Source organism: Sinocyclocheilus rhinocerous, unplaced genomic scaffold (assembly GCF_001515625.1).
Source record: "Sinocyclocheilus rhinocerous isolate Xijiao unplaced genomic scaffold, SAMN03320098_v1.1 scaffold887, whole genome shotgun sequence".
Classification (NCBI taxonomy): domain Eukaryota; kingdom Metazoa; phylum Chordata; class Actinopteri; order Cypriniformes; family Cyprinidae; genus Sinocyclocheilus; species Sinocyclocheilus rhinocerous.
In genome coordinates this window covers 1,000,430-1,013,202 of record NW_015634028.1, presented here as the reverse complement: position 1 = coordinate 1,013,202, position 12,773 = coordinate 1,000,430, and the positions used below count along the sequence as shown (strand labels likewise).

The window sequence follows — 12,773 nt, the reverse complement described above, 5'->3', positions numbered from 1 at the left end:
AATTTTAAAGGGCCTGTCCCAATACCCACACTTGCAGTCTTTGCATGTGACCACTTGTGTACTTGCATGATGTATTTCCTGTATTTGGCCCAAGTATTCAAGTGGGCATGAAGACTGCAGGTCCCAAGTGTGTCCCATTGGGTAATCAGTGTGGAATGCGTGATTGCTCAATGGGACACACTTAGCACACAGTTTTATATATATATATAAAAAAATGTTTTTACAGAGCTTTATTTACACATTTTGATTTTCAGTACTTTGCACTTTAAAATAAACTTGTAAAGGTCTGTTCAGACGCCCCTATGTTACATAAGAGCTTCTGAACAGACCTTTACCAATTTAATTGTGGTGCTTTGGCATTTTTCAGACCTGGGACAGTCTTGTGCACTTACTTCCTGTTGAGTACACATGCTCTCAAGTGGCCAAGACCACAAGTGTGGGTATTGGGAACATTTCAATTTACCGGTACATTACAATTACAATTAACATTTAAATACCTCTACTATCAGACATCAAATCATCTTAAGTGAGGAATGTTCTTATTATTGTTATCTTTGGCCGCTGTGTCGCACCCTGCAGCATCTCAAACCATCAACATGGCATTTTTACAAAACTTTTTTAAATGGTTCTCAACCTGTATTCCATTCTGTTGGGCTCTATCTGTCTGTTTTTTTAACACAAGAGTGCCATTACAATTACAATTAACATTTAAATACCTCTACTATCAGACATCAAATCATCTTAAGTGAGGAATGTTCTTATTATTGTTATCTTTGGCCGCTGTGTCGCACCCTGCAGCATCTCAAACCATCAACATGGCATTTTTACAAAACTTTTTAAAATGGTTCTCAACCTGTATTCCATTCTGTTGGGCTCTATCTGTCTGTTTTTTTAACACAAGAGTGTGCCCCCTATGTGAACGCCACAATAAAAACAGGCTCTGACGAACCCTACAGGGCTTCTTTAAGACCGACCAGTAGATTCGGAGAACACACGAGTGGTCGGTTTTAATCTGTGGCGAAAGCACTGGAATGTAAGAGGCCTTTGTACAGGTTCATGATACATAAAGTGTTGGAATAGCTTTACATTCGGACACTTTCTCAAGAAAAACACTGATCTAGCCATACAATTTAAGCGCCATAAGATAAAAGACAGATCAATACACAGTTTGTCATATAAAAATTCACAGACAGAAGACATTGACTAAAACACATGTATGATTCAACACCTGATGGGACAGATGTTAAATGTAGGCACTTGGCTTTCAGACCTGCTGTCATCTTTATCAGTCCTTTATTAGCTCCTCCTCCACTCCATCCAGTCACATCCACTCTGCCCTCATCACATGACCATCTCTGCACTGTTGATTGGCCGCAAATTCTGATCATCAAAACGTCTTCGAATGCTTCTCCTGACGGCGTCAGCACGCCTGTAAGGCTGGTTTCTCAGATCTGATGCAGGAGGGACAGAATAAATTGATGTCAGTATTTGAGTTTAGATCATCTGGACATGCTGGTGGTCAACTGGGCAAAGCAGCTTGAGTTTTTACTGGATTAAGTACTTAATTGTATTTCAGCTTCTGAATTTAATGTGAATGGTAACTATGGAGTTTGCCTCTTTTTAGAAATTTGTTTTCAACAAGGTTGTTGGGAAAACACTCACAGTGGCCCCAAAATGTATTTGAACTCTTTAAGTCACACAATAAAATGTCTGAATGTCACTGCATTATGTGACAAAATATCAACGCTCAAACGCTGCAGGGAATTCATCAGTTTAGTTCTACGACAATGACTTTTAATAAACGTGTGTTTTCGAGGTTTTAACATTATTCCTGTAGCTCAACAGTACAGCATGGCACTACCAATGCCAAGGCCATGGGTTCGATTCCCAGGGAAGGCAGGAACTGATAAAATGAATTCCTTAAATGCAGTCTAAGTTGTTTTAGATAAAAGTGTCAGCTAAATGTATGTAAGTCAATTCTCCTCAAGTTATCTTAGCAGAGTAACCACAGAATCGATTAACCGCGAGTGTGCTGCAAAGTTAAAGTACTACTTTTAAGAGTCCTCAAAATAAATATTGTAAAACATTCCTTGCAATACAAATTAATATAGCTATATTACACAATAAGCTATAATGCAGTGATTTGGCCGCAGGTAATCATAGCTGTACTGATACTGACTGTGGATTGCACAGCAGTTCAATAGTCAAGCAGTGAATTCTGAGTAACTTAAATTTTAGATACAATATTGACAGCTACTTTGTCAATGAAAATAGTTTAAAACTCATCAGTTGATCTGAGCATCAGTTTCTGAATATAAAATAAGAAGTTTAATTTATATAGCACTTTTCCAAAGCTCAAAGCGCTGAATGAATCTGTGTTTTTGAACAAATTGTTTTAAATGAACAATTCAATGACTCACTTATGACTGTCATATATATATATATATATATATATATATATATATTATTTCGTCAGAATGCATGGCTACTTTAAATGGCCTTTTCCCTTCGTCTCACATCAGAACATGTTGGTTCACAAATTGAGTTTGCGTAGCACGAAGCATTTGCATTCATGGACTCGTGGAAACAATAAACTGTCCAAATGTCTTTGTTTTGTCAAAGCATACTTCAGTGTCTTGTTATTTACAGTACATATATCTAGTAAAGTCAGGAAGCTCTAGATGGTGCGGTGCAGGCTGATTTTACATAGTCCTCTAACTGCAATCTGCTACCAATCACATAATTTACCACATGGAACAAGTTAATTGATCTTAACTGGTTCTGCCGCCAGTGAGATTGCTTGCTTAACATTTGAATAGTCTGGTTCAGTGTTTTTTGTAAGCTGGTCCTTGCAGTGTGGTATGATAAACCCTCCACCTCCCCCAGCTCCACCTGTCTAGATCTGCTGCGGGATTTATATATGCCTATTTATGCAGCAGCAGCAGCATATCTTACATGCTCACAGCATGTATCCATACTTGCTCTCATGAAGTCTGCCAAGACCAAATACCAAATGAGTTGTCATAATTGAACTACTGGTTTATTATTTTATATTTCTTTCAGTTAATGTATTTACATTTAATGCAATGACATTTTTAATGCACTGACATTTTTAAAGTGTTAATTCATTTTGGGGTCAGTGTTCCTACTACAAAAGCTTAACTCAATAGGTTTTAATGGCACTAATGAAGACTCAACTATCTCTAAGTGTGGGTCAGTTCAAGGTGAGACTATGCAGGCAGAGTCTCTGTGTCTCAGGTCTCGGCATCACCTAATCAAACTAATTCACAATTTTACAAATCAGTTCAACAGGGTGATGTACACGAGTACCTGGAGACTCGGCCCGTAAGGGTCAGAACTCAATAGGCCTGATGTGTGTTAAGGAGAATGAAAACAGAAAAAGATGGCTTTTGTATTCAATGTCAAAAGCAACTGATCTACGATGGATGGAGATGAATGAAAGACAAATAATAATAAAGAGAGAGATGCTTGCCAGGTCTGAGTAGCATCCACTGGGGTACTACTGGAAGAGTTCCTTACCCTCCAGTGCACATTGGGAAATTTAGTAATATTATTCTTCTTTAAGGCTGAGTGGAGAGGAAACAAAAATGGAGGTTAGATCAGAACAGAGTGGACCGGACGCAAGCCGCGGCACAGGGAGCCAAGCTGCCCAGGGCTCAAAGAGGAAAGGTCAAAGGCCACAGGCAGGCGCTGGAGGGTGTTACTGAAGCTCTGCTGATACTGCGGTAATGAACTCTATGACTCAAGCTGCTCTGCACAATGGCTCCAGCGTCCAGATACAACAAAGTGACATCTGTTTGGTCACTTCATGTTTAAACAGTGCAACCAATGACGATGTGTCAAGCCTCCCAGAAGTGCATTGTTATAGGCCAGGACGAACAGTAAGTTAAGCTCAAGCAGTCATGGTGCATGGCGAAAACTAAAAGCAATGCTACATGAGTGAATCTCACGAAAACATGTCCTCCCAGTCAAATTTCATAACAGTAATAATACAATGTATTTTACATAAAGAGGAGGAAGCCTGTATTTAGTACTTTTTTTTTTAGCTGAAATATGATCTGGACATTTCTAGGCTGTTTAAGTGAGATTTAACCCTAAATTTGGCTACAGATGTAAATCTGAATGAGAAATGTCATTCACCCCGTGCAAATGCATACACGCAGAACATGCTTATAAGAGAAAGCCATCCCAACATGCAAGTTAAACACATGTGGACACACATGGAGTCATGAGATATTAGAAATTTCCCATCAAAGCAGGATAAGATGGAGGAAGAGTGAGCAAATGCAGAAAACCAGCATAATGCGAATGATTCCAAAATTCAGTGACATTATATATTACATATACTCACGGTGACATGGACAAATGAACACATGAGCAAACTACAATGTCACAAACCATGCCCAACACGCCAGCATAACAAACATGATGTTTCTAATATGTTAAGCACTGTTTGAGTAATGGATCATTCTGCAATTTGTCTATGAGTATGTGTAAAAAAATATGCTATTATAACAAGATAAACATAACACCAGTGACAATGTCCAATTAACTTTTAGCGCATTCTGGGCTTTTACAAAACCAGAATCATCTTTTATTTTTTTATTTTTAATGGTAAAAACTTTAGCTCATTTTATAACTGCAGAGGGCGCTCTGAGTCAACCGATAGTACTGTCACATCTGTTTAAACCATCACAGCTGAAATGCACACAAGAGTCAATTCTAAACTCTGACGTGTTTGGGTTTTTGTGACATCATATTTCCTCTTATAACATTCATGTTACAATGATGACTTTATGATGACACACTCCATGCAAAAGAAAACTTTGGCGACAACATGTGCTTCCCTCCCCAAACCCCCCTTCAAGCAGGAGTTTGGTTGGAAAAGAAAGGAAAATGAACACGCCCACGACATCCCATCCATACGCCGGCCCCCATTCAAAAGGGTCGCCCCACAGGGAAATAAAACCAGGAATGTGAAGTGTGAAGGGGTGCGTGCACACACACACAGAGAGAGAATGAAAGAGAGCAGGTTTATCCAGCGACCTTTAAGAGAGAGAGAGTCTAAGCTTTAGAAGTGGAGCTCCTCGTTGAAGTAACGCGAGCTGCGTTTGGCCGTGCGCGCAGTAAAGGGGGCAGTCTTCAGCACTGCGTCCAGACGAAACACACACATACAAACAACACAGGGTTTAACTGCCAGAGCAACAAGCACAATGTTAGCACTTACTACACACAACAGCACACACTAATTATCACATGGTACTGTAACAGCTATTATATAAAGCTGAAACTATTTCAATATGGATTGCATGCACGCTTAAAATAGTAATGCAGCTGTGAAGAGAATTACACAAAAGGTACAACAAATAATTATCTAATTCTGTTCTCTTAATTACTAGACTCATTACAGAGATTGTTTTGTCATGGTTAGAATTTAAATGAAAAAATGTGGTTACACTTTATTTTAAGGTGTCCTTTTTACAGTGTAATTAGAGTAATATTAATTAACTACAGTGTAACAAGGACACCTTAAAATAAAGTGTTACCAAAAATTCTATAAAGGGGTCATATTGAATTCATATTTACATGTCATTTTTAGAAATAATATTTTTTGAAATGATCCTTTAGTCCACAGTGAAAAAAGAGAGCTATCTATCTATCTATACAAAATACATTAATATGTCAATTATGCTTATTCTTTGTTCAAAGATAAGCCTTACCCTTTAAAAAAAAAAAAAAAATCTGACTGACTGTGGGCGGCAATACAAAAAATTTGGAAGTTTGATAAAAAACCCTGGAGCTGTCAAAAAAATGCAGGATATATAAACATATCCAACTTTATCCGTATACAGTGCACTCAAGTAATTAGTATGTACTATATAGGATTTCTTAACTGCTTTGATGGCTTGTATAGTTATAAAATGTAAACTCTATTATTGCTCAGGTCTAATCTACTAAATGCAACTGTAAGGCATGAAGATATTGAGACATAAACATTGAGATATAAACACTAACATCATGATTTTCCATAAATTAGTATTGTGAAAAACACTATACAAATACAAATTTGACTTGTCAAGTGGACCTCAGGTAAAAATAAATAAATAAATACATAAAGAAAAGTATGATATGACCCCTTTAGGTCTAACAGTGAACACTAACCACACAGTGTTTAGTAGCTGTACTCCAGCTCACAGCTGTAAGCAGTAACAGCACACACACACATTCAGCCTGGAATCACACTGGTCAGTAAATTGTTATTGAGCAGTAAAGCTTTCCACCAGTCACAGAGAGCTGGTTAGTGGATCAAACTAACACGTTACAACTTATACAAATACAAATTTGACTTGTCAAGTGGACCTCAGGTAAAAATAAATAAATAAATACATAAAGAAAAGTATGATATGACCCCTTTAGGTCTAACAGTGAACACTAACCACACAGTGTTTAGTAGCTGTACTCCAGCTCACAGCTGTAAGCAGTAACAGCACACACACACATTCAGCCTGGAATCACACTGGTCAGTAAATTGTTATTGAGCAGTGAAGCTTTCCACCAGTCACAGAGAGCTGGTTAGTGGATCAAACTAACACGTTACAACTCTTTTTACATTTTAAAGCCCTCTGCATGCAGACCCCATCAGCAAAACATCGATTGTGTGTGTTACCTGTGATGATGTCCTCAATGGCTCCGTCTTTACCCTCATAGACGTGTCTGCTGTCCTTCACCTGCTTTTTCCTCAGCTCCGCAATCAACTCCTGCTGCTGCCGCTTATTCTTATGAGAGGGAGACTGAACACACACACACACACACATACACACACACACTGTGTCACAGATCCACAATTAATGCTGAATGGGCTGTCTTTAATCTACAAACATCTACAAATGTTCCTCTAACCAGATAAATAATGTTTTTAAACACAGTGACAACAGAGAGGATCGGCAAACACGCACACACGCGCTGAAAGAGGACAATAGTTATGAATTCTATAAACTAACCTAAACAGAAAACCTTCTGTATTTTTACAATTAAAAAAAATATGTACTGTATTTTTATACTGTTGCCCCCAAAATATGGTTAAGTAGGTACATGCACACACAGGGTCCAAAATTAATTTTTGCCAATAAACAAGAAAATGAATTGGCCTTAATTGTATTTTTTACTGGCCATGAAAATAAAACTGTCTTTGATTTTTCTTACAACATTTACATTGCTGAAGGGCAGACTATCATGAATTATGTTGCATTTAGGTTGTTAATAAAGTTACTTGCCAAGTGTTTTATTTCTCATTGTATATACTAAAAAGTAACCCTAAAACAAACCCTACTAAAAAGTAAACTAAAATAACAAAATGAAATAAAATACAATCAAATAAATACAATAAATAAGATTCATTAATAGTAAATGATTCATGAATAATTTTTCCAAACAATGACATTCCTGGATTTCGATGTAGTTACAGATTTAGCTCCCTTCAGAAGCTAGTTTTGTCCCCAAACTATAGTTAAGTAACCCACTTCCCCGACACACACCCACACACACACACACACGCACCCACACACACACACACACACACGCGCACGCGCACGCGCACGCGCACAAAAAACAAAAAAAAAAACATTTAGTATGTTTTTTAAGCCTTTTGAATTACAGGGACACATAAAGTGTCCTCATAAACCACCTTCATATTGTAATACCTGTGTCATACCATGTCATTATACAAATTTTTGTCCTCATAAACTACCCAAACCAGTGCACACACACACACACACACACACACTCCTTTGTACCTTCTGATCCTCTTGCTCCATCATAGCTTCTTGCTCAATCAGCTTCTCCATCATCATCTGCTCCTGTCTTTTCCTCTGTTCGTTATCCTCCTCTGCTTGCTGACAGAGAGAAAACACCCAGCAGTGAGGGATTTGGAAGTGATGTAACATGAGAGATCAATGGCGTTAGGGTTCGCATGACTGAAGAAAGTGAAGCAAGCGATGTAATGGTGTGACTGGATGAAGCGAAGCAGGTGATTGGTCGCTTTACCCTGTATGCTTTCACAAAGCGCACAAACACTGGGAAAAACACGGACGGGGGTGTTGTTTTGGAGTTCTCTCCAAAGAATTTCACCACTTCATCAAAGGCATCCTGAGAGAATGAGATAAGAGAAGACAGAGAGATAAACAACATTCAAAATCACATGAAATATAATTTCATCATTTAAAAAAAAAAAAACAATCTAAAGGTGTCATATGACACAGTTTTTATTATTTAATTATTTCCCCTTTATATGAATCAAGCAGTTTAATCCAAGTCTTCTGAAGAGACAGAATTGCTTAATATGATGAACACATTTAGGATTAATTTAGGCTTTTATTCATATCTGTGCATACACAGAGCTTTAAGAAAGTTGTGGAAGTTTTGATAAGCCATTTTGCAGCTTATTTTCAATATATGGTCCTGGGGAGGAAGTGTTGAGTTTAGAAATGTATATGATGTTTTTATGATTTTATGATAATATCAAATGATAAAGGAAAACAAGATTCCTCATGACGTGACCCCTTTAACTGAGAGTGAAACAGGTTTATTGAGCAGATGTGTGTGTGCTGTGTTAGCAGCACCTGAGCGATCTTGGCATCATCCTGAAGTTTCTTGAGTTTGTTCTCATTTTGCTGTATGAAATCTCTGAGCATTGTGTTGTGGCCGTGCATGCTGTTCTCTCTCCTGGTCAGATCCATGCCTCTCTGAAGCTCCTTCACATCTAATAAGACATTCTCCAGAGACACTGAGAGAGAATTCATTTAGTTGAGATCGGTTTGAGCAAATATGATCCACCCTGTTTATTGTAAATATAATCAAATTTGCATATGAAGTTTCATACCTGCTGCAGCTTTCTCCACATAGTTCAGCTCATTATAGAAGAGCGACACCTGCTGGTATTTTTCCTTCACTACATTTGCGATATAGTGCAGAAGAGTGACCTTGCGGTCTGTCGATTTAGTGTCTAATAACTGGAACAGGAAAACATTTGAACCCTCAACTGCATGATTGTTATTACATTGTTATTACAATATGACATATTGTTATTACATCACAAATTAAGAAAATATTTTAATGTGGCTTTTTACTTCACAAGACGAATGAAAGAATATTGCATTACATATTCCAGAGGTACTTGGTGCATCTTACTTTCATCAGCAATTTATAAATATTATTATAATATTATTGTTATTATAAAAAAAAAATGTGTTGGATTATGGATGAAGCTCAAAATCTATCATGGTGGTTTGAATGTCATATCACACTTTGCATGCTATAAATAACAAATAGTAAATGAGGGGTGTTTTTTTTCTTCTGCATTCATAATTCATAAGGATTTAACTTTAACAACCAATATTTGAGTACATTTACTACGTAAAGTGTACCAGGTCTAAGCTCTGCAGTTTGAAGCCGTACACCGCTCCTCGTTTACTGCTGTTCATGTAGTTTCCCAGAGCCAAGATGATCTGAGAGAGAAACACACGCTCGATAAAGACACGCACAGTCTGGAGAAAAATGAATCAGAGCAGAAGTGAAACACTTACTTCCAGAATCTTCTTGAGTTTTTGTGAGGACTTGATAGAGACAGATGCGGCAATAACGGCGTGAAGTTGCTGTTGAGACAAAAACAAAAGACAATAATAGAACATGTACAAAAGGTCCAAATATGATACAATTCTTCATTAAAACTAGCTACTTAAAACAATGGGTAGCACTTTACATTAGTTTACATGACAAATACTTCTACAGCATTTCTTCATCTTAGTTAATGTTAATTCAGCACTTATAAAGTATTACTAATACATAATTAAAATAAAAAGTAGTTTCTGTTCATATTATATAATGAACCTGAGTTAACCTGATCTAACAATATACAGTTGTATTTTTATTAACTAACGTTAACAAAAATGAATATGTACTGTGACAAATACATCAAAAATTGTAAAGTGGGAAACATCTAAAGTGGTATCATATGCACCAATTCAACTGTATGCAACATTATTTAATTTTTATTTATTAATTTTTTCACATATTGTAGTCTTGACTGCACTTGTCAAGCTCAGCCGTTATTACAAGAAACATCATTGCACAGTAGTAGTATTTAAGTATTTATCTTTAATTTATGAAAAATATAAGATCATCAGTAACTACAAAACAATATTTGGTGCCAAACTAGCTACATCTTGAGCTTAAATTCTTGAGCATAATATATATATATATATTTATTTATTTAATTATTTATTTATATGTTTATTCACTGTTAATTGCTAGAACAATGAAAACACTAAAACAATGAAAGTGTTTTCAAGTGCATTTAGACATTGCAAATTTTGGTCAAATTAATATACTAGTTTCACCTTAGCTTGAGTTGAACGATCAGCATTTTCTTAACAAATTTTGAGTTGTAAGAAAACATGGTTTTGCCCTCTATTCATGGAAAGCATCATGTGAAGAAGGGTCATGAAAGAATTCAAGAGAGGAAAAGAAACAGGTATTATAGAAATATGAGGAGATCCATGGGCAAGTCTAGATTAGTTATCTAAATTTGCTTGGGATATTTGGAGCGAATACTAGAAAATCCTGCTTAATTCTTGACCAAACGTGCTGGCAGTGTGCCAGAGCAGCTCTGGGTTTGAGTGATTTACCGGCGTGAGCATCTGAATGCTCTCTGTGAAATTGGCCACGAATGCCATGATGGTCATCTTCTGCATGAGACGCTCGATCTTGCTGAACTGGATCATGAAGCGATCCTCATTCGTCAGGTTCTCCAGAGGTTTGCGTTCCTTCTCATACTGCCGGAGAACTCTCAGCTCCGCTTCCGTTGGAATGAACCTCATCAAACACTCCACGAAATCCACCGGCAACGTCCGCAGGTCAAGCCTCACACACACACACACACACATATCAAAGCATTATCCTCATTAATCTGACGACCTCCTCTATGTTGGCTGCAGTAATCATAAAAAATAACTTACAAATCAAGAAATATTTTAAAGGTGACATATCATGAAAATCTGACTTTTCCAGGTTTTAAGTGCTACAATCAGGTCCCCGGTGCATCTACCAACCAAGGAAACGTGAAAAAGATTAACCCAGTAACTTTGTTTTGGTAAGACTTTTTCTGCAAGCATCTAAAAAAACGAGCGCGTCTGATTTCGCTCCCCTAGTGACGTGGCAAAGGGGTCTCATTATAATATTACCGCCCCTAAAATGTCTCACACGGCTCCGGGGGGTGAACAAAGGCCTTCTGTAGCGAATCAATACGTTTTTGAAAGAAAAATACCCATATTCAAAAGGTAATAATCCTTTTAATGTAGCTTGCGCTCACTGTTGTAAACAGAAGCAGTTCCGGTCTGATGACGTATGAGGTCAGCTTTGCGCATGCGCCGCTCAGAAGTGACGAACGCGGAAGCGCAGAGGAGAGATCAAAACAAAACAACGGTCACTAATTAGAAGTACAAAACGAGGATTTGTAAAGAAGAATGTCGGAGGATTTCGATATAAGCCAAGAGGAGACTGGTTTTCCTTTGCTAAAGTAAGGAAACTTTGCTTCCTTTGCTCCTGTTAACAAACGTTGGTTTTCACGAGACTCACCGGCGCATGCGCAACGCTGAACTCATACGTCATCCGTCCGGAACTGCTTCCGTGTACAACTGTTGGCGCAAGCTAGTGATTATTACGTTTTGAATATGGATATTTTTCTTACAAAACGTATCGATTCGCTACAGGTGGCCTTTGTTTACCCCCCGGAAGCCGTGTGATACACTTTTTTTTATGGATTATTGCTTTTTATTCAACTTCTTTTGGACTGATGCATGCAACACCCGCTGAGTGCCATGAAACAGCTTGAAAGATCAAAGTCAATTTTTAATATAACTCCGACTGGATTCGCCTGAAAGAAGAAAGTCATATACATAGTCTTTATGTATGTATATGTCATACATACATAAAGTCATATTGGGGAAGTCGTGGCCTAATGGTTAGAGAGTCGGACTCGTAACCCAAAGGTTGCGAGTTCGAGTCTCCTACCGGCAGGGATTGTAGGTGGGGGGAGTGAATGTACAGCGCTCTCTCCCACCTTCAATACCACGACTGAGGTGCCCTTGAGCAAGGCACCGAACCCCCAACTGCTCCCCGGGAGCATCGCAGCATAAATGGCTGCCCACTGCTCCAGGTGTGTGTTCATGGTGTGTGTGTGTGTGTGTTCACTGCTGTGTGTGTGCACTTTGGATGGGATAAATGCAGAGCACTAATTCCAAGTATGGGTCACCATACTTGGCCACATATCACTTTCACTTTCATATACACCTAGGATGACTTGAGGGTGAGAAATGTATGGACTAATTTTCATTTTGGGTGAACTAACTCTTTAATCTGTAAGTTTACACCCACGGCACTGTTATTGTGTTTTCGCAAGCGACAACGGTGTACCAGTTCTAATGCCATGACGAAAGTTTGAGCAAAACATGCTAACAGTTCTGCCTTTGGCTGCACAGACGAGCACAGAACACTATTTAGAGTCCCAGCCTCAGAGGAGACAAGAGAGCAGTGGATTTATTGATTTATTTACTGTATATTGCTGCTGCCACACAGATAAACAAGCAATATAACAATCTAATATAAACAAGCGATTTCTTTCCCAGCTGTTTACCTTCACAGACATAACTGACTGTTTTTGTACTCGTGTGAGAACTTAGTTTAGTACTCACATGCCG

The 12,773-nt window shown here is 38.0% G+C and overlaps 1 protein-coding gene across 1 annotated transcript in view; it reads right to left on the bottom strand.

The window, feature by feature from the left end:
• Positions 1 to 712: 712 nt before the first annotated feature.
• LOC107745270 (formin-like protein 2) overlaps positions 713 to 12,773 on the bottom strand; it is a 108,046-nt gene continuing 95,985 nt past the window's right edge. Inside the window, exons 18-26 of the mRNA XM_016559119.1 lie at positions 10,704 to 10,938; positions 9,603 to 9,671; positions 9,444 to 9,524; positions 8,900 to 9,029; positions 8,640 to 8,803; positions 8,065 to 8,166; positions 7,815 to 7,913; positions 6,689 to 6,812; positions 713 to 1,451 (exon numbers count right to left, since the gene is read on the bottom strand). Coding sequence (XP_016414605.1) covers positions 1,342 to 1,451; positions 6,689 to 6,812; positions 7,815 to 7,913; positions 8,065 to 8,166; positions 8,640 to 8,803; positions 8,900 to 9,029; positions 9,444 to 9,524; positions 9,603 to 9,671; positions 10,704 to 10,938 — 1,114 coding nt within the window. The 3' untranslated portion in view covers positions 713 to 1,341. The remainder of the gene's footprint in view (positions 1,452 to 6,688; positions 6,813 to 7,814; positions 7,914 to 8,064; positions 8,167 to 8,639; positions 8,804 to 8,899; positions 9,030 to 9,443; positions 9,525 to 9,602; positions 9,672 to 10,703; positions 10,939 to 12,773) is intronic.